This window comes from Dipodomys merriami, unplaced genomic scaffold (assembly GCF_024711535.1).
Source record: "Dipodomys merriami isolate MVZ:Mamm:240054 unplaced genomic scaffold, mDipMer1.0.p SCAF_1, whole genome shotgun sequence".
Taxonomy (NCBI): Eukaryota; Metazoa; Chordata; class Mammalia; order Rodentia; family Heteromyidae; genus Dipodomys; species Dipodomys merriami.
This window is the reverse complement of record NW_027202270.1, coordinates 71,462,613-71,486,454: the sequence shown is the minus strand read 5'-3', so window position 1 is coordinate 71,486,454 and position 23,842 is coordinate 71,462,613. Positions and strand designations below refer to the sequence as shown.

The 23,842-nt window shown below is 33.8% G+C and overlaps 1 protein-coding gene across 5 annotated transcripts in view; it reads right to left on the bottom strand.

The window, feature by feature from the left end:
* The window catches only part of Lrp1b (LDL receptor related protein 1B), a 1,866,674-nt gene that overhangs the window by 664,736 nt on the left and 1,178,096 nt on the right, over nt 1-23,842 (bottom strand). For all 5 annotated transcript variants that reach the window (XM_070023764.1, XM_070023773.1, XM_070023793.1 and 2 more), the window contains exons 18-20: nt 20,007-20,123; nt 10,937-11,017; nt 9,233-9,400 (exon numbers count right to left, since the gene is read on the bottom strand). In XM_070023764.1, coding sequence (XP_069879865.1) covers nt 9,233-9,400; nt 10,937-11,017; nt 20,007-20,123 — 366 coding nt within the window. The remainder of the gene's footprint in view (nt 1-9,232; nt 9,401-10,936; nt 11,018-20,006; nt 20,124-23,842) is intronic.

Below are 23,842 nucleotides of genomic sequence, written 5' to 3'. Positions count from 1 at the left end.
CATAAAAAAATCATACACTATGACCTTCATCGCAGAGATGCAGGGATGATTTAACATACGTAAGTCAATACATGTAATCCAACACATCAACAGAGCCAAGGTCAAGAATCACACGATTATCTCCACAGATACAGAAAATAAGTCAACATTCATTCATGCTAAAAGCTCTGGAGAAAATAGGAATAGAAGGACCATTTCTTAAAACAATTAAAGCCATTTATGACAGACCAAAAGTCAATATTATACTTAATGGGGAAAAGCTACAACCAAGGCAAGGATGCCTACTGTCTCTACTCCTCTTCAATATTGTCCTGGAACCCTTAGCCAGAGCAATAAGGCAAGAAAAAGACATTAAAGGGATCTGCATATGCAAAGAAGAAGTTAAACTATCCCTTTTTGCAGATGACATGATACTATACCTTCACGATCCCAAAACCTCCATCCCCAAATGCTTAGAAATCATAAATCACTTCAGCAAAATAGCAGGATACAAAATAAACCCACAAAAATCAGTTGCCTTCCTGTACACTGACAATGTACAAGCAAAAAGGGAAATAAAGGAGCAAACCTATTCACAATAACCTCCCCCAAAATAAAATATTTAGGAATTAACCTAACCAAAGATGTAAAAGAACTATTTAATGAAAACTATAAAAAAGTTAAAGAAAGAAATTACAGAAGACACTAGGAAATTGAAAGACCTCCCCTGCTCTTGGATAGGCAGACTTAATATAGTGAAAATGGCAATACTGCCAAAATTAATTTACAAATTCAATGAAATTCCTATTAAAATCCCAATGATATATATCACTGACATACAGAAAACAGCCCAAAAATTCATATGGAACAACAAAAGACCTAGAATAGCCAAAACAATTCTAGGGAATAAAGACAACATAGGAGGGATATCCATGCTGAACTTCAAACTCTACTATAGAGCTATAATAACAAGGACAGCATGGTACTGGCATAAAAACAGCCCTGAAGACCAATGGAATAGAATAGAAGATCCAGAAATAAATCCACAGGCCTACAGTCAGCTGATATTGGACAAAGGAGCCAAAGACATACAATGGAAGAAACACAGCCTCTTCAGCCACTGGTGCTGGGAAAACTGGGCAGCCACATGCAGAAAACTAAAAGTGGACCCCAGCCTATCACCGTGCACCAACATCAACTCAAAATGGATTAAAGACCTTAACATTAAACCTGAATCTCTGAAACTACTGAAGGACAGAGTAGGAGAGACAATTGAACTTAGAGGCACAGGAAGGAACTTCCTGAATAGAGTCCCAGGGTCACAACAAATTGGAGAGAGACTCGACAAATGGGACTACCTTAAAATAAAAAGCTTCTGCACAGCTAAAGCTATCGCAACCAAGCTAGAAAGACAACCAACTAATTGGGAAAAAATATGTACCAGCAATATATCAGACAAGGGGTTAATATCCAGTATATACAGGGATCCCTCCCAAACGTAACAAACCAATTACTAAATGTGCAAGGGAACTAAAGAGAGACTTCTCAGATGAAGAAATAAAAATGGCAAAGAAACATATAAGGAAATGTTCACCATCCCTGGTTGTGAAGGAAATGCAAATAAAGACAACCCTGAGATACCATTTTACCCCAGTCAGAATGTCCCACATCCACAAGTCAGCCAACGACAAATGCTGGAGGAGATGTGGAGAAAGAGGAACCCTATTACACTGCTGGTGGGAATGTACACTTATACAACCACTTTGGAAAGCAGTCTGGAGGGTATTCAGAAAGCTAAATATTGACCTCCCTTATGACCCTCTTCTAAGCCTCTACCCTGAACAACAGGAACCAATATACAAGGACACATGCACCTCCATGTTTATTGCAGCCCTGTTCACAATAGCCAGGATATGGAAACAACCCAGATGTCCCACTGCAGATGAATGGATCCAAAAATTGTGGTATCTATACACAATAGAATATTATGCAGCCATTAAAAATGACAAAATAATGGCATTTGCAGGGAAATGGATAGTGCTAGAAGAAATCATGTTGAGCGAGGTAAGCCAAGGGCAAATTGACAAATGGTACATGGTCTCCCTGATAAGTGGATGTTAAATCCAAAATGTTAGGTGATACGACAAAATTAACAGGACTTAAGAAGCAAAGGAGATCCACTCATCTGGTAGAACTACTATTAAATAACCCCATGCTGCTGATGACATGTATGGTGTATATGTGTACACCATTATATGTTATAGTCTGTGATAGACAATTTGCTCCAGGAAAGTTAGAATGAGCATCACTATCCTACAATACTGTGAAATTTGGGAAATTATGTAATCACTTTATCACAATTAAAAAAACAAACAAACAAACACCAGAAAAAACTAGAAGTGGTGCTATGGCTCAAGTTGTAGAGCATGAGCTTTGAGTTGAATTGCTCAGGGACAGCTCCCAGGCCTAGAGCTCAAGCCCCACAACTGACACACAAAAAAAGAAAGAAATCTTTTTTGTGATTGTTTCTAACATATTTATAAGATTATATCTTTGTTGCTTTGTATGTCCCTCCCCCATGGTATAACCCCTGATTTCACTATATATGATGTTGGTATATGTGGAGGGGAAGGGAAAAAACAAATCATTAAAACAGAGATACAAGAGGACCCATTGCAACAATGAGATGTACAAGTAGTTATGTCAAAAAACGAACTTTACAACTTTGGTGGGGGGAACGGGGGCGGGGGGAGGGAGGATGTGAAGGGATGGGAAGGGGAAACAAAGGAGGAGGCTACAATGCTTGATAAGAAATGTACTCATTATCTTGCCCATGTAATTGTAACCCCTCTTTACAGTATTTTCACAATAAAAAAATAAGAATGAATTAACTTATATATCGATTCTTTCCAAAAATGCACATATATCTTAAGTCAACTACAAATTGTAAAATATATTTTAATAGTTGTTCTGATTTTTTAATCTGCTTTGGTAGCTCTCCATTTGCTTGGTAGTATTTATTTTCCACAAAGAACTTTGAATAATTAATTGAAGTTAAAATATCTCCTGAAAAATGTCTACAAAGTTTCAATATCTCTCACACAAAATATTAATAGAGAGCTAAGTCATATTTTTGTTAGTTATATACTTTAATGATTTGATTTGATTAAGCAAAACTATCTTATCTATGTAATAAACAAACAGTAAAATGATTTTCTTTTCTCTTAAATTTTCTATTTTTAGCATAAAACTGTTATGGAGTCTGTATTGTTTGGGCATCTGAGCAAATTGTCTCTGTGAAAGAATGTCCACAACAATTCTAATAATACAGTTTTAGAATCCCCTTTATGAAGGCAAAGTGTGGGAAGTAAAGGAGAACAGAATTAAGAGTGATAGAGAGGCTTACTATGACTAATGAACTAAACAAACCCTTAATAGGAACACTGTGAATTTCATTACAATGCTTTGAGGTAAGTAGAAAGTGGATATTTCTATTTTCTCCCTCATATTTAAGTGAATTTGAGTATCTAAATCAGTGTAAAATGTTAATAATTATTTGGAGCGCATATAAATGTTAATTCATATGAAATTAAGGAAAAGAGATTATACTCAATACATGTATAAATAAATACTTGGAGATAATAATAAAATACAGAGATGCTTTATGTTGCTATAACTGTGTATTCTTGGGAAAGTATCTTAAACTTTCTGAGTACAACACATTGTGAGAATCAAATAAAGTAAAAGTAAAAAGTGTCTGACAGGTGGTGGTCACCAACATATACTAACACTCTTTTCTGTTCATTACATAATAATAAGGTTAAATAAGATGTCAAAATTTGCAGGATACATACAGGAAAATTATTACCTTTTACTAAAATGATATGAATATAGCAGTAGATATAGTAGTATACATCAATACTAAAATAAACCCTGGAATTTTATGGTGAAACATAAGATAGAAAAATTACCACCTATATAGTATAGTATTGGATAAAAAAAGATATGAATTCTGACAACATATACAATTTTGTGGTCAAGGAATAATTATTGAATGCTACAGCTTTTCATTGTGCATTAGATATGGTGTTTGGCTATGAAAGTACAAAGATAAAATATTATTATTCCAATTTCTTACCCTTAAATATGTGGATAACAAAGTATTGTGATACATGTATATTTGGATGGATGATGGATGGATGGATTGATAAATTTAGGTGGGTAGATGGACACATTGATGTATTCACAGGTGGGTGGATGAATAAATTGATTTATGAATGACAGAAGGATGGAAGAATGAGTGGATGGAGGAGGACAATTCACTCCTCTTTGTGTGTGAGTGTGTGTGTGAGAGAGAGAGAGAGGGGGGGAGAGAGAGAGAAGGAGAAAAAAGAGATAGGTTGGGGAAAGAGGTAGAGAGAAGGAGAGAGGGAGGAATACTCTGAAGACATTGTGTCTTCTTTTGCGATAGGAAAAAAATTAAATGAGGAAAAAAAAGGAAATGTAATATTAAAAGTGAAAGAAATGAAATGTGTGCTTCAATCCAGAAGAAGATTATAAATATATATGTATATATATAAATATATTAACACATCAATCCCATTGATCATTAAAACTGACCCAGCCAAAAGAAACATAGGTCCCATGGTTTCCCTTATTTGCAATAACTAGTATATGTCTGTGACAAGCAGCAAATGTCAGATAAGATGATGTTAAGTGAAATGAACCCCAAGATGGGGACACAGGTGGTTTGTTTCTTCCTTGCTATTGTTTCTAATGTATTTATAAGGTACAATGTGATTTTTTTTGTTGCTTTGTATGTCCCTCCCCCAAGGTGTAACCCCTGTTTTTGATGTTGGTATAATTTGGGGAGAGGAAAGAAAAACAAATTGTTTAAACAGGGATATACATTGATCCATTGCAACAAGGAGATGTACGAGATGCTATATCAAAAAACGAACTTTGCAATTTAAGTAGGGGGGTGCGGTGGTGGGAGTAAAGGGGATTAGCTGAAGAGGTGGAAGGGAAGAGATGATAGGAGAAAAACAAAGGAGGAAGCAACAATGCTGGATAAGAAATGTACTCATTACCTTGCTCATGTAACTGTAACCTCTCTGTACAGTATTTTCATGATAAAAAACTTAATATAAAAAGAAAAATACATATTAGAAAACTGGTATATATAAAATTGATATATATGTATATATATGATACATTTATAGATATGTATCCCCATTTATCAATCATATTGATGATGAAAACTGATCATCACTATAGATTTTCTTTTTGCAATATGACATCAGGGACTATGAATTGAATAAATTTTTTTCCTAAAATGGAGATTATAGGTGGAATAATCCATTTATTGATTTTTTTCTCCTTTCATGTTAGAAGATAACTCAAGAGTATTATTATGCTTTGAAAATGATTTGAGTTGAAGCAGCACCATATGCTCTGGTTACTCAGGCAGAGCACAGAAAAGCACTGAGCAATTATATGGTGGATTTGATCAGATTTGAAAGCCAGTCTTGAAACTCAAGACAGAAACTCCTGCTCTTTCTTCCACAGCATGTTTGGGGACTGAACTATATTACCAATTACATCAAACTTCTATTTATACCTTGGCCACTCTTTACAAATCCTATATGTGTTAATGATTTTCCTTATCAACAATTCTGTATGTCTTTGTTGCTTTACAATTTCCATACCAGAACAATATTAAAACAATTATGGATAAGTTTATAAGGATTCTCTTTTTATGTTTTTATTATAAGAAAACTATACAGAGGAATTACAGCTACATGAATAAGATAATGAGTACATTTCCTATCGAGCATTGTTACCTCCTTCTTTGTTGTTCCCCTACCATCCCTTCCCTCTCACCTCCCCAACTCCTTACTCCCCACCAAGTTGTAATGTTCATTTTCAACATAGTGTCTTGTACATCTTATTGTTACAATGGCTCAACCTGTATCCTTATTTCAGCATTTTGTTATTTCCCTTTCCCTCCCCAAATCAGAAAAATGAATATACAAAGTGCAGGGCACTGACATCAAATACAGTGAAAAGAGGGGTTATACCATGGGGGAAGAACATACAAGAGAAACAAAAAAAAATTAAATAGTACATTTTAAATATGTTAAAAACAATAGCAATAACATCATCTTATATGGTCATATGTACATAGCTTTTAACCTTTTCTGCTTGTCCTATACTTATACTAGTTATTACAAATAAGGGAAACCATGGGACCTATGTTTCTTTGGGCCTGGCTTACTTCACTTAATATGATTTTTTTTCCAAGTCTTTCCATTTCCTAACAAATGTGGCAATGTCATTCAGAAGCAACCAAGTTTCAGAATTATTATAAGGGAATACTTTTCAAACCTTTATGCTATTAAGTTTGAGAATCTGGAAGAAATGGATGATTTTCTAGCAAATATTGACATGCTGAAACTAAACCAAGATGAGTTAAACCAACTTAACAGACCCATATCAAGCATCAAAATAGAAACAGCAATAAGAGACCACTCACCCAAGAAAAACCTAGGACTGGATGGATTTTCAGATGAATTCTACGTGGCCTTCAAAGCAGAACTCACACCAATATTCCAACTCTTCAACCAAATTGGAAGTGAAAGTTCACCACCAAACTCTTTCTATAAAGCCATCATAACCCTTTTCCGAATACCAGGCAGGGAGTCATCAAAGAAAGAGAACTATAGATCCATTTCTTTGATGAACATCAAGGCAAAATTTCTCAACAAAATTTTGGCCAATTGACTTCAACAACTCATCAAAAAATAATATACCATGATCAAACAGGATTCATTTCAGGGATAGAAAGCAGATTCAATATACACAAATCAATTAATAATTCACATCAACAAGAGCAAAGATAGAGCCATATGATTATCTCAATAGATGCAGAGAAAGCATTTGACAAGATCCAACACTCCTTTATGATGAAGGTGCTGGAAAAACTAGAAATCCATGAATCATTCCTTAACATAATAAAGTCTGAGTATGACAAACCTACAGCCACCCTTATACTTAATGTTGATAAGGACTATTTTTGCATTACCTGGATTGTCCTGTTTCCAAAATCATCCCAGAATGATAACTTCTTCCAGTATCTTATATTCAATTTAATTAGGTAATCTGAGTGCAATTTATAATCTGACAAATGTAAATAAGTTCAAGAATTTCTCATTCTTTACTTCAAAGATGTGAGAGAGTCACAAAGGATGTCTGGATCATTTCCTTGTTTTATCATAATCATGTAAGAAATATATCTCACATGCACACTAACATAACCTTTCCAGTAACATCCTTGTGAAGCAGTGGTGATTGAGAGGGAGTCAGTCCATTAATATCAAAGTACCACTCTTCAATCATAATCCAATGTGCAACACCAACACAGACCTGAAAGGGGCTGTGCCATTCATTCATTGGGGAAATGAGTGAGACTATGATTCTCCTTTCAAAACTCATTAGTGTAAAATTTCATTTAATTAAGTGATAAAGGTATATTAAAATAAAAGAGATGGGACTTCTTTTCTGAAATGAAAATAAATTAACTTTGGGACAATTAATCTTTTGCAGCATATTAAGGGGCACTGCCAGCAGGCCACAGATGCACACCTCAGGAGGAGTCTAAGAAGACATCTGTGTGGAGGGCTGAATGTAATTTCCACTATAATATAGTAATGAGGTGTCAAATCCTCTAGATAAATGCTTCAAATAATATTTCAAAAAAGAAAAACAAACTATGCACACTTTTTCAATTTTGTGTTCATGATGATAAATATTGTAGCTCAATATACTCATGAAAAAATGAACTGGGAACAAAGAATGAGATTAAAAACTGGGAAAAGACCAGAGGAATAGAAAGAGAAAGAGAGAGACAGAGAGACAGAGAGGGAGAGAGATAGAAGAGGGGAACTCATTACCTAATGGAAAAGAGACAAGAAATATTAAATAGTAACTTCCACTATATTTCATGACAACTGATTCTGAAGGAAAGCTAAAGTCCTCTTTTCTCATGTTAAATTTTGTAAGATATTATTACAAAAATTTTTCTTAATAATTTTCTGTTTCATTGTAATTTATATCATGTTTACCATAAAAAAACATCCAGGTCATGTTAAGAGCTTAAATATTAAGACATGTTTTACTGACTCCTCTGTGAGGTTTCTTGTATAGCTGTATGAAGATGCTTAATAGGATTCTTCCAACTCAGGTCTTTGAAGTAAAATTTAAATTAAAATAAATTTAAGAAATCACTAGGGAATTTACATAAAATCTAGGATATTATTATCATTATTATTACTATTGCTTGTGCTTGTGCTTGTACTGTGGGCCTGGGCACTGTCCCTGAGCTCTGTTTGCTCAAGGCTAGTGTTGTACCACTTTAGGGAAGGGATGGTAGGGGAAATACAAAGGAAGAGGCAACAATGATTGATAAGAAATGTACTCATTACCTTGCTCATGTAACTGTAACCCCTCTGTACAGTATTTTCACAATGGTTCACCAAGGTGATGTTAGGAAAATGAACCCTAATATATGTATTTTAAATGTTTTTTTCTCTTTTATGCATTTGTTTCTAACCCAATTATAAGATTATTTCTTTGTTGCTTTTTATGTCCCTCCCCCACAGTATAACCCCTGCTTTCACTGTATTTGATGTTGGTATAATTTGTGGAGGGGAAGGGGAAAAACAAGTCGTTTAAATAAGGATACAGGTGGACCTGTTGCAACAATGAGAAGTACAAGTTGTCATATCGAAAACGAACTTTACAACTTGCGGGGGCGGGGAAGGATTCGGGGGGCAGGGAGGATGTGAAGGGATGGGAAGGGTAAACAAAGGGGGCTACAATGCTTGTTAAGAAATGTACTCACTATCTTACCCATGTAATTGTAACCCCTCTGTACAGTATTTTCACAATAAAAAATTAAAATAATAATAATAAAAAAAGAGTCTCAAGGACTTTCTTGCCCAGGCTAGCTTAGAACAGTGAACTTCAGATCTCAGCCACTTGAGTAGTTAGGCACCTGGCACATGGTTTAGGATTATTCTTTTAAGAACTTAGTATACATAGATAACTATTTACAAACTTATAATTTAGAAAGAAAAACAGAGATTGAAAGACATAAAGATATTAAATCTAATAAGCAATTCTTTTTAATAATGCTTCACTGTAATATATGACAATTTAGAAAATGATTTCACACATTTCCTTCAGTACCAACCTTTTTTGGTACAATTGACTTGAGTTTCATCACTGAAGTCTCCACAGTCATTGTCTCCATCACAGGCCCAGTGGCCTGGAATACATCGGCCACTGGAACATCTGAACTGACTATCCACACAAGAGTGCACGCATCCTACCTCATCACTCCCATCTCCACAATCGTCATCTGAAAAAGCAGCAAAATCAGAAAATGAAAAACAACCCACACATAGGTTTCCATATATGTAAGTTTTTTTTTACTCTGTAGAGTTTCCTTTTACTTTGAAATAAGAATGATGACTCTGCAATGATCATTTCCCATGAATACTGAGAGATTATTTTCGTCTTTACATAGCAATGAATTCTTTTGTGATTTTATAGCAATTGCTAGCATTTAAAGGGGAAAAAAAACAGTTTCTGTAGATTTTACAGCTGAATTTCTATTCCAATCTAGCACAATTAACTTTCCATTAAATGGATCTATGTAGCATGAATCATAATGATAGTGTTGATGGTAGGAATTTCATAGAGTAATACAAATAGTCATCTAATTATTGAAAGATATTTATTGTGAAATATTTAAACCAGGGCTGAGAAATGCTGAACCTATATATAAGAGCCATGGACCATTTGGTCACATGCTAGGGTAAACAGTTATGGTTATTGTGTGCTTTTCATTGGCTGCCTATAGCCCATTGACCTAGGTTAATCATTTCCTGTGGCCTGTGCATGATGCCATAAATATCTCAATGTCCCTTGATAAAATGAAGGTTCCCTACCCTTGAAGCTACACTATTCTTACACCAGAGTGTAAAGCTGGATTTCCCATTAATCCCATTGTCACCACACTCCAATATGAAGACTTATTGCACTGCCCTCCTCAACATACAGGATTGTACTCAAACCTAGTACATATAATTAGCAACAATTCATATTTTCCATTAGCAAACATTCCAGGAGGGAAGGGAAAAGAATATGTAAACAAAATAGATTAAGTTGAACGAAATGACATTGACTTATATACAATGTTTTGTTTTGTTTTGTTTTGTTTTTGATGGGTCATGGGGCTTGAACTCTGTGCCTGAGTGCTGTCCCTTAGCTCTTCAGCTCAAGACTAGTACTCTACCACTTGAGCTACAGCACCACTTCTGGTTTTCTGGTGGTTTATTGGAGATAAGAGTTTCACAGACTTTCTTTCCCGAGCTGGCTTTGAACCGCAATTCTCAGATCTCAGCCTCCTGAGTAGCTAGGATTACAGGCGTGAGCCACCATTGCCTGGCTTGACTTATATATAATGTATTTGGAGCAACTTAGTATAATGATACAACTGAGTATAAGAGAAAAATGTCATCACTTGTACATAAAAGCAAGAGAGTTGACACCATCTGGATAATTCCATAATTGTTTATAAATTGCTCCATCCTGAGGATATGTAAGTGGCTGAACTATCCAGGTAATTTTCTTAATTGTTCCCTGCATTTCTGTTTAATAGAGCTAGACTATGCCCAACCTAATATCTAGAAACAAATGTCTATCATAGTCCCATGGGGAAAACATGGAGTTCCATTATCCTTAACGCTAATTCCCAGTGATGTGCCAACTGCCCTCTCACCTCTTGTCTTAATCACTTTTCTTGGCTCTGTAAAGATCATTTATAAACTGTCTTTGAAAGAAGCCTGACCCCCAATCAAATCAGTGCTATCCAGTGAACAGTTGTACTTGCCTGAGTCACAGTGCCATTTGCTGCTAATGCATCTTCCACTTTTGCATATAAATTGAATTAGTGGTTCACAAGTTGGGAATTCTGTGAAAAATGGACAAAAAAAAAACAACCAATAGGAAACATGTTATTGAAAGTGCTTGATTTAATTTTTAATGCAATCAGAATCCCTCTTCTGTTCTCTTCCAAGGCACCAAAGAAACAATAGATACACAAGTACAGGCCTGTAACTTCTTAAGGACATATGATACTCATTCTTTTAATGTCTTTTAAATGAATATTTTCTAGTGACTTAAAGCCTAGGAGGAACATTTGTTGAAGGATCAAGTTCACTTGGATTCTTTATTGTATGAGAAATATGAATCTATATCATCTTTCTGTGTCCAAGGAAACACATTCTTCTCAGTAAATAAGAGTAGGTAAAATTCTACTCAATGATGCTGTAACATGCTTATGCTTCAATAGAAAAATAACGTTTCTGAATACAGAGAGCCAGGGTGGGTCAGTTAGGCCTACCACTGGACTGTGAGAGATGTCTGTATCATGAGGTGAAAATTTAAAAAAAAAAACAATAAAACCAGTTAATTACTAACATAGAGTTACAAAGTCTGAAAAACGTGAATTTTTCGTCAGTGAAAGCACAAAGCACCTGAAATATATAGCAAATAATTATATTTCAAAGTGAAATTATAACCAAATTAAATCAAGATTTCCCCCCAAACTTTAGATAATTATAACAATAATATATATATATATATAATTATTAAGAAAAAGTCTAAGGTGTAATTTTCTAATTTAAAATTTTGATAAATTTAAAAAGACAATTTGTAATGAGATCTAAAGTGATCATGATCAAATTTCTAAATGGATACAAATAATCAGAGTAAAATATAGTTACCAAACAATTCAACCAAAAAGTTGAAGGGATTTAATATTCCCCTAGAGAAAATGTTATTCAATCTATTTCATATGTAATGGAAATAATTCACCTAATATCTTATAAATTTCCCAGTACTAGACCTTTCAGCAAGCAAGAGACTGTGCATAGAATCATAAAACGTAGGAAAACTGAAACCCAAACATTTAAAAATTAGAAAAATAAAAGCAACTCCATCCGTTCACTGATGTCAAGACAGAAAAAAAAGAAGAAATACTGTTTTGCTGAAAGCTGGAGCCATTGCCACATCATGACAATAATCTGTAGCTTTTTTTCCTCAAATTTGTTTTCTTTTCATTAGCAGAGTATGATAAGCGATATTTAATTATCTGTTCTTATTACTATTATCTTTTAGAAGTTGTTCAAAAGAGTTTACATTTAACAAAGCAGCTCATGAATATTATATATTGTGACCCCTTTCTATACTCTTACCCATCCTTCCTCTACCCACTCCTTTCCTTACTCTTCTTACTTTTGTAGGATATACTTTGGATTCTGTACTACATTCTCCTCTTGTTCTTCTCTTTATTTGTCTACCATATTCCCCTGACCTCACCATCCCTCTTTAAAGCAACACCAGTTTCCTGATGTTTTATTTGTTAACTTTATTGCCTTTCTAAAGAATTATACCATTGTGTAATTACTTAAAGCAACTAACTTAGGACTATAGAATATATTTGATGAAAGGAATTACATTATTGAGTTTTATTCAATTCATGGCTTAATACACATTAAGTATAAAAGTTAAACTTTTTCATTGTCTCTTGATGAAAATAAACAATTCTTTATGTTTATTAGAAATGTGTTTCTGAGTACTTCCATTGTTTCAGCATTTGCTTCATAAATTTTTGTTTAATTACTCCTTCATTTTTAAACTTTCTATTATTTCTATTACCTTTAATAGTTGAACAAAGGAGTTTCAATTTACTATGTCAGTTTTTGAGTATCATATATCTTGATCAATGCCACCATTTCTATTATTCTCCCCATTTCTCCTAAACCCACCTATCCCCTCAAGTTACCTGATTCTATTTTCATATATATATATACATTGAGTATTACGATTGTATTTACTCACCCTTCCCCCAATTGCTCCCACTTCATCCCCTCCCCCTCCCACATTTTTGTCACTACAAGTCAGCTTTCTGCAATTCATTTTGTCAGACTATTATTTAATTGTCTGAGGAGGTTCACTATTGCAATCCTCCCCTGTGTATGCTATAATGTTTGTATATATCTATATCTTTATATATGTGTATATGTATGTGTGTATTACCCTATAAACTCCTTCATAACTTTACAGTTCTGTGTATTTCTATCAATTAAATTTTTGTATGCTTTATATGTATGCTTAAATTACATAATACTTGACTTTTATTTTTATAGGGCAGAACGCACCTAAATTTTCTTATTATTTGTCATACTTCTTTAAGCCTATTCCTGACCATTTTGGTTTCAGAGAGGAGGCTTCACTCTTCACTTCTGATAGTAGTTCTGTTCAAGTTAGGTCATGGAGCATCTTCTGATTACTTTAACCAATGAAGTACATATTGGTTAATTTCTTAAGGGAATAGGAATTTTAAATGATATGGCTTAGTACCCTTAAATAGATTTACATTTATATCTTAAAAAACTATGATATTTTAAAGTTAAATTCTTATTTAACATAGTTCTCGATAAAATAGGACTCATTGAAATTAATACTAAAAGAGGAGCAAATTAATTTAACAGAGTACTATTAGACTTATCTAGTTTACTATTTTTAAAGCAATATGTAAAATTAAAATCAGAGGTTCAAATCTTCATTCCACTCTTACAATGATACCAGAGAAAGAAAGAGTCTGGGAAATAGTCTCTCCAGGGTGACTTGCACAGGTAGGTACTGAACAGTTTTTGGCTATCATCTACTAGCCATCTAGTAGATGACAAAAATTACTATTTTCCAAAAATAACATGAATAAAGGGAAAGTGGTGAATTCATACAAGATCTAGAGGATATGACACTCGACAATCAAATACTCCTTTCTTTTCTTTCTTTTTTTTTTTTTTTGGTCAGTCATGGGGCTTAAACTCTGGGCCTGGGCGCTGTCCCTCAGCTCTTCAGCTCAAGGTGAGTGTTCTACCACTTGAGCCACAGCACCACTTCCTGTTTTCTGCCCATTTATTGGAGATAAGAGTCTCATGGTCTTTCCTGCCTGGGCTGGCTTTGAACCATGATCCTCAGATCTCAGCCTCCTGAGTAGCTAGGATTACAGTGTGAGCAACTAGCTGCCAGCTCAACTATTCTTTTTTAACTTTAAATCATAAATTATGTGACTTTACACTTTATATATGTTCATCCCAGAATCTGGCACATAAATGGAAATAATTGTAAAACTCAACAAATAGTTACTTAATTTCAAGTCATGTCTTAAGATACAAATTCGAAAATAATTTAAAGTTGTTAAAAACCAGACGATGTTGCCATGTTCTAAATATATGATAAAGAAAGATAATAAGGATACTTGGTTTGATAAGAAAGGAAAAGTAAGGCAAAGACTATATTCATGGCTATACAAGAGTAGAAGTGCCCTTTTATCATCTTAGCATTCAAAATGTCACCCTGAATCCAATACATAATACACAGTGATTTCAAGCCTAGCTTGGCTAAATGTGTAGATCTTATCTCAAAAAACAACAACAACAAACAGATCAAAAAGTGAAAGGACCCAAGATTTAATTTAATTAACATTGCTTAAGAAGTTTCTCTTGTTACCTGATAAGAAAATTAAACCTGTATCTATTTTTTAAAGAATTTCTGAGTGCTGCTTCAAATGTTATACCTGTATTCAGTTTTTAGAAGTTGTACTGTACTAATCAAAATATTTGAACCAGTAATAAATTCATGTTATTTGAATGACTAAACTGTGCAAGGTAGACTTTAAGATATGACAAGATTATACCATAGCTAATAAAACCCACAGTAAGTTATTTTGTAATTTTAAATCTCCAATACATATAGAAACATACTAACTAACATCAGAAGTTTAGCTAGGATAAAATAGATCTTTCTGGTTTTTTGAGCTCAGTTCCTGGGCGCTGTCCTTGAGCTTCTTTGTGCTCAAGGTTAACACTCTACCACCTGAGCACGACTTCTGGCTTTTTGTTTTTGTTTTTGTTTTGTTGTTGTTGTTGTTTCTGGTTTTTTTTTGAGTAGCTTTTTGGAGATTTCAGGGAGTTTCAGGAGGATTTTTCTGCCTCAAACTTCAATCCTAAGATCTCAGCCTCCTGAGTAGGTAGGATTACAGGCATAAGCCATTAATGCTTGAATTAAAATATATCTGTCTAAGCATACAAAAACTTCTGAAATTTGATATTTTAATGACTAGGAAAATTTCCAATTTACAAAAAAATCTTTAAAATTATTTCTGAGATTTCAGTTCTGAACAATAGACAAAACAACAGCAAAAACACAAGCTTGCTATGGATTCAGAGATCTATATTCTTAGTGGTCAGGATACAAAGGACATGGGTTCTTAAACAATTATATATTTTAACTCATTTATTTTTGCATGTTTAGTTACATTAATATCTGTCTTGTAGTCTGATTTAGCTTAGTGACCAACATGTAAACTACTATTAAAATACACATTTAGGAAATGGAAAAAAATCAGAGAACAAATTACTACACAGAGCAAAGACTTTATTTGAAAGCAAACATGTAAACAGTACAGTTATGAATAGTCCATTTTGGTTTTATCTTACAATAGTGTGGCGTTAGGTAGACCGTTCAACTCCTCTTGTCAGAGACTCTTGACTCTTAAAATGATACTGTGTAAATCCTAAAGATCAAGACATCTAAGGAAACACCAACTAAAAATACCCTAAACCCTGGAAACAATTAATGAATCAAAACTGTATACCCCCTTAAGGGATCAAAGCCTTACAAATAAGCACAGGAAACAATTTGGAGAAAAAAAATAGGTAGAAATGTTCAAATTATCCCACTCTTGGGCATTTATCAACATGACCACACACAAGATCATCTAAAGCTACCAGCACAACTATGTTTATTGCAGCATTACTTACCATAGCTAAGATATGGAACCAACACAGATGCCCCTCAGTAGATGAAGGGATCAAGAAATGAAATAACAAAATGCTGAAATAAGTATACAGGTTGACCCAGATGTACATGACACTATGTTGAAAACAAACTTTACAACTTGGGGTGGTAGAGAGGGAAGGGATGGTAAGTGGAAAACAGAGGAGAAGGTATCAATGCTCCAAAGGAAATGTGCTCATTACCTTACTCAGGTAACTGTAATCCTTATGTACAGTATTTTCACAATAAAATTATATATAAAAATATAATGGAGGGATGATTTCTGTCCCTATTATGTGGTGAAATTAATGTAAATCATTGAAAATAATCCCAGGCAAATTTATTTGAGTATTTTTTGTTGTAAATATAATAGTTGCTTATGTATATATTATTACATCATTTAAATTGCTGATACGATTTCTAAACTATGATATAGCAATATCAGAGTTTTCCAACAATTTTTGGAGCATTCTGAGAAATCCCATGATAATTGAAATATCCACATGCAAATTTAAGTAGATGAGTAATTGGTTCAAAATTATTCACAGAATTCTAAGATCAGTATTCTACAGAAGAGTGTACCACTCACCCACCAATAAAATTCAGACTTTTCTTACTATGATTTGGTAAAAGTTACATTAAACAAATATTTGAATTACACAAATTAAGGAGCTTTGATTTATGTGATGGGTAGTAGAATTGAAAATGTGACCTGGAGGGAGGGTATGATCTGTGGGAGGAGTGAGGTCTGAAAGCAAGAGCATGAAGTAGATTCACCCTCACTCGGTACATAATCCAAAATGTTTGAGTAAGGGAGAACAAGAAGATTGCTAATATACATCTTAAAAGAGAAAAACTGGAATCAACCATTGGGAGTACCCAAAAAAGACAATCTAATTTATATTCAAAGAACTTAAGTATTGTATTTTATGTTATTTATATGAGATCAGGTCTTGCTTTACTTTTCCCACATACAGGATTTTAACTTCCCTTGGATCTTTAAAGTCAACACATGTTGTTACAACCAATATAATAATTCATGTTGGCTTTGGATATATTATTTTCTAGTCTTCCCAATTTTATGTTTCAGAGAGACACATTGACAACATGATAATAGAATATTGACAAAATGGGAACATCTACAGCATTGAAATAAACACTATATTGAAGGTTCTTGTCCAGAGAAATGATAATAAAACCATCACACCAATGAATAAAAATCTATTATGGGAAATGTGCCTTAAAAGGAGATTTTCAAGTAGTATGCCATTTTATTGTTGGTTCCTATTTACACCCCATGCATAGATCCAAAAATAGTCAATCTAAAATGAAGTGGTCTGAATATGAAGTATGTGTGGATTCATAGCCTCACCCTGATACTTATTAGATTCAGGGTCTCAAGAAAGTTTCTAAAAATCTTTAAAGATTCAATTCTTTTATCTGTGAAATGTAGACAGTAATATGCTCCTCATAGATCAGTTGTATAGACTCCTCATGACAAGATGTGTCTCACAGGGCTTCTAATCACTTTTCCTCAGTTCATGAGAGATATAAAAGTTTGCTGGTACAATTATTTAGAATATTATTGAAGTTTTAGATATTCTCCCTTTTATGATTCAAATATATATCACATAAATAAAGAAAATTTTATTTCCCTAGACAATTACTAAAAATTAAAAAAGCATATCAAAGACCCAATAGTAAGTTCTTTAATGAGCTTTCAAACTTTTTTCTTCCTCTATTGTTTTTCTGCCATTTCTTATCTGAATTGGGACACTCATTTGAAGACTTCTTTGCATTTAATATTTTGAGAACGTTCATTATTCTTCTTGTATTTTATGAATGATATGGTCCAAATAGGAACAGAATCAAAATTTCTTAAACAATAGCAACATAATAGTTGACCCATCCAAATTTTGGGTAACATAAATATTCTGGACCTTGAAAAGGAAAAATTCCTCTGTCCAAACCTTAGTTGGCCACACTTCATATAGTGTGCATGTAATATGTGAACTAAAATAATTGGTGCTATTATCTGTTGGTTCTATAACACTGTTACTATTTAATTACCTAACACTTGGTGCTACCTACTTTATCATTATATTCATATAAACTTTATTCATCATAAACATAGTAGGTTAGCTTAAGAAAAGTGTTAACAAGAAAGTTCTAGTTAGAGAATTCACCTTTTAAAGAGACATTTAAATTAAGAACTTAAAAAAACTTGCTTTTGTACTATTTATTTACTATTATCTGGAGTTAAATCACAAAAAATGAGCACTTAGCTGAAATGACACATGTTTATTTTGTGTACATGTATGTGTATATACATGCAGATGGATATGTGCATATGTGTCTCTGTGCATGTGTATGTATGCTTGCTTATGTTCATATATATGCATGGTGTTGATACAATTCAAGTAGCGACAGTTTGTGCTCCACTACTGAACCATTTCCCCTGTTATAATGTAGGCATAATATGTAAAATTGTTTTTTTTCTGTATCTCATTTATAGGTGAAAGTTGTTGGATTATTTGTGAGTCTCAGCTCTCCTTGCACTCTTGATCCCTGCTTCATTTATACTCCCAAGTCCTAGGATAAGAGAGTGGCTCTTCCCACTATGTCCAACTCTTTAGGGATAAATTTTTTTAATAGTAATATTAAAAATCCAGTCCCATGCTGGTTGCTGGTGGCTCATGCCTGTAATCCTAGCTACTCAGTGAGCTGAGATCCAAGGATCGCAGTTCAAAATCAGCGTGGACAGGAAAGTCTGTGAGACTCTTATCTCCAATAAACCACCAGAAAACTGGAAGTGGCGAAGTGGCTCAAGTGGTAGAGTGCTAGCCTTGAGCTGAAGAGCTGAAGGACAGCGTTCAGGCCGAGTTCAAGTCTCATGACTGAAAAAAAAATCCAGTACCATTAAAAACAACAATAAAGAAAAACCTCTTTAGACCCTATCGTAGAGTTCATTTTACTTAGTATCATATTATATGGTCATATGTACATAGCTTTTGAGCTTTTCTGCTTATCTAATAAGATTATCATGGATGTATACTAATTATTGCAAATAAGAGAAACCATGAGACCTAGATTTCTTTGGATCTGGCTTACTTCATTTAATGATTTTTCCAACTCTTTCAATTTCCTAACAAATGTAGTGGTGTCATTCTTTCTGATGGAAGCGTAGAATTCCATTACACACAAACACACACACACACACACACACACACACACACATTACATTTTCTTGATCAATTCATCTACTGAGGGGAATCTGGAGAAACCAAAGGAGGGGTAACAATGTTGGACAAGAAATGTGCTCATTACCTTACTCATGTAAATGTATCCCCTCTATTCAGCATCCTTACAGTTAATAATATTTTTTAAAATCCAGAACCATAATTGAAACAAAGTATACATTAAATTACTTGGTTCATTCCTTCAACATATTGTGTTTAGATATGCATTATTAATACAAATGATAGGAAGACATACTGGTACATGAATTCAGAGGCTAGTAATTAAATATGCAACTTTCATGCAGCAATAAATGGTTTCTGTATTTAGGATTAGAAGACTAAAGGGAAGAAGACTAGAAATTTTGCCATCAACAGAATTATTATCTTAAACTGATAATGGTTTTAGTCATAATCATATGGTTCTTTAGAAATGGAACAATTCATGCATAGTCAATATAACCTCAACCTACATTATGGCTCCAGTAATACAGCAGATGCATTCCACCAAGAAATCTGTTCTCCTCCTATACCTTAGTGTTATTAACTGTACTATTTTTGGGTGAGAAAATTTAATCATTCCTAAAGCATTACTAGTCAAATTTAATACTATCTTTTTAGTTTTATAATAATCACCTGCTAATAAAACCTGCAATGCCTGGTTACCTTTATTTTAGCTGAGGACATAGTTACTGTGAATTGGAGACATTTTGAACCCACCATTAAAACATGCATGTCCATCCAAAAGTTGGTTGTGGAAGGTACTATTGTCTCAGACATAATCTCTATTAAAAGGATATGTCATTCATAACTTACCACAGGATGACATTTCATCAGTCTGGTCTCCACAATCATCTTCTCTGTCACACAACCAGGCTCTGGGGATGCAACGCCCATTTCCACAAGAAAACTGGTCTATCTGGCATGTTCTGGCTGCAAAGATCCATTTATACAGAAAGAAAAAAATAGAGTCACTTTAACATTGAGAATAAAATAAAACGTAGAGCAACTCTTTCACTCATTAGATAGTATGTTTCTTTATTAAGATAAAATGCTTTAAAAGTTAATTTTTAGTTAATATTTTACAACACCAATTTGTCTTCTGGAACATTCACACACTTTCCTGTGTAATTATAATGACTCTTAAATGACAAGATAGTTAATACTTCTCACACAATCCAAAATTTTTAAATAATGAATTCATAGTTGGCCTGGCACATGCTTATAAATATATGACTAATTTGAATTCCATCCAAGTTTTGATTAATCAGAAAAGGATTTTGCATACATTCTCTAATAAACTAAGAAAATTTCTGCTGTTATGGGAGGAGACCTTTGGAGACTAACCCAGTGTATCTACTCTTTGATCCTGGTCTCCATGGTCTCAGATCTGTCTTTTGCTTCTAACGTTTTCAATACATTGATGTGTTGTGTGTCTGCGTGTGTGTGTGTGTCTGTCTGTGTATGTCTGTGTGTGTCTGTTTGTCTGTGTGTTTGTGTGTTATTGACTCTGAACTCAGGGCCTTCAGCTGGATAGGCAGATGTTCTACAATTGACCCCTACTATCCTGTTTTTGCTTCAGTTGCTTTTCAGACAGGGTCTTGTACTTTTGCCCAATGTCATTCTCAGACAAGGTACCTTCTACCTTACCATCAAAGAACTTTCACTTTTTGATCTCTACCTGATCCATTGCATGTAGTAAAAACAAACAAAAACAGAAGGTGTTTTCTAAAACATATATTTAGCCTTAAGATCTTGCTTTATAAGTCACATTTGCACAGAAATATAAATGAATGTATGACTTTTTAATCAGACTATATACTAATGAATTTTGCTTTGGGCTTCCTTAAGTTTGCAAGGAAGGAAAACAGAGAACCTTCCTTTCCATGATAGCCAAAGGCAGCGGTTTAAAACTATTTACTGAAGAATTATGTTCTACAGGGAATTTGATTGCCTTTTTCCATTAATCAGGTCAACATTCAAAAGCATGAAAGCCTGCATAGCTTTACTGCCTCTTCCCCCAGGACTTTAGTGGTTATATATTGAGTTACTTTGAATGCTTCATTTTAGTTCTTTTCATATGCTCCTCAGAACTATACATCTGTCTTCATGAGTATAGGTACTCCATCCATGTCTCCCTTAATTAGATTAAAGGGAAAACTGGGATATGTTACCAAAGGGAAACTTAGACATATGAATATTTTGGTTAGCTAAATTTGAATAGTTAAGAAAAATATAGAGCCTATGTTTGCATATTGAACACCTGACTACTTTACAAGTGTCCTCTTGTTTCCTGGGCTTTAGAATTATAAAGATGTCTTTATAATTAATTACATATTGGATATTAAATTAATACAGGGTATTTTAATGAAATATAGGGTATTTAATCAAAATAGCTTTTAGACTTGAGTATTAATTCTTAACATAGAGAATGATTCAAACCAAAATCATGCAAATAATACAATATTCTCCACAACAGGTCAGGGTACATCTGGCCTGCAAGCTATATAAAGTCCCTCTAAATCACGGTGTATACCACTAGACAGAAATGTATACACACTAATATTTCCTATACCACTTGTCTATATTGATAGTTTGTATAAAAATTCTAATGGTCCTTGGCTGAAAACAAGGTCTCATCCCTGGATGAGGTCAAGTTAAGCATTTACTGGCTACTTTGATACATTTGTAATTATTGTGACAATCAGAGTAAATATACATATACATACACACACACACACACACACACACACACACACATATAAAATGGTGTTAGGAAACTTTGTGAGGAGAAGTAGGTTAAGTTATGAGATGGTTAATAAATTTTCCTTACAAAATTATGTTGTTTCCCTGATTACACAAGATCTTCTTTCCAGTTGTAAAAGACAGTACATGAGAAATTTGGTACTAAATGTTGTTCCTTCCACTCTTTTATTATCTCTTGTGTTTTTCCTTTTTTTCTTCTTCTTCATTCTTTTCCTAACTAATTCCTTGGACTTTTTTGTGTTTTAAAAATTAGCACAAGTTTTCATTTTCATTAAATTCAGACTTACAATAAAAATATGCTAGTTATCCAGGCTAATTGTTCTTTTATTTGAGATAGCCTCATCACTAATAATTCAGTGCTGAGTCTCATTTGCTTTCAGCAGGAGGGGTAGGCAATTAGGAAAATACACAAGAATATCTAAGTCCTTGTTTCACATAACTTAATACCTGTCATTGTGATTGTGTGGGAATCTGGGTGTAAGTGCTTTATAACTGAATTGGAGAAAATCTTGTCTATGATTTTAAGTATTCGCTGGATTGTTACTTGGGACTATTATGCTCAGGTAGTACATGGATTCATTATTTGTTCTAATAATGGATAAATGTATTTTCCTTTTTCTATTAGGAAAACTTAACTAATTTGAAGTATTAAATATGCTTTATTTCTTAAATCTCCACTCACTACTTTTCTATCTGGTATTATCAGTCTGACTGAGTTATCACTTGCAAATAACTTGGTTTCTATCAAGAAAATACCATGCTTACTTATTCAGTTTTTATCCTGATCTCATCTAATTAGTTTGAAGGTGATATTAGAACAGCAGTCCCACAGGACTCCAGTTTTATAGCAAATGCTGCTCTAAGGAAGAGGAAATTTGCACCTCCACCAGGAGAATTGTTTATCTAACAGCTGAATCAGAGATTTGCTGTCACAATGTGAATATTTCTACTGAACACTAATCAGGCTTCTCCTGCTGCCAGAAATAAGAAATCCCACAGTGTACAGCTAGTGTACAGGGAAGAAGAGGTTGGAACAAATTACAATCATCCTAAACTTTACTTTGGCTGCATTTAATCAAAGCATTCTACTTTAACAAAATATATGTCAAGCAGGGGTACACTTCTAATATCAGATCTCTGAAGGCATAGTAAACAGGGACATGAGTTCACAGACAGACTATGTTACACAGTAAGTTATTGTCTTTAAAATATGCTACAATTGTAGTTTAGTGTTAGAAAGCTTGTCTAGCATACCAACACTATTTAAAAATAGACTCAAATATTTTGTGTGCTCACATATACAGATATAAAAACACACATGTATGTAGACATATGTAGCCATATATCTACTCATGGATATTTGGTTTAAGTTATCTTTTCATTATTATCAGTAAGCAATGAAAATTCTCACTCATGTATCATTATGCATGGTTACAAATTAGAGCAAAGATCTAAAAATATAATTACAGAATAGAAAGGCTAAACATCTCTTATTATTACTGGATTTATACAAATTACTTTTCAAAAAATCCACTCGTAGATCTGAGGATCTCGGTTCAAAACCAGCCCAGGGAGGAAAGTCCATGAGATTCTTATCTCCAATAAACCACTAGAAAACAGGACGTGGTGCTCAAGCCATAGAGCACTCGCCTTAAGCTGAAGAGTGCAGGGACAGTGGCCAAGCTCAGAGTTCAAGCCCCACGACTGAGAAAAAAAAGTCCATTCATACACCAAAGAAGAGGTGAGTGAATAATTCCTTCTACAAGAAATTACTAATATTAGGCCTTATCAGACTACTTATTGCTCCTAATGAAATAGTTTTGCTATTTAGGAATTTTTCTAAGGGATTTCTAAAGGCTCCTCTTGGGCCTTGTTTCTCAGGAACT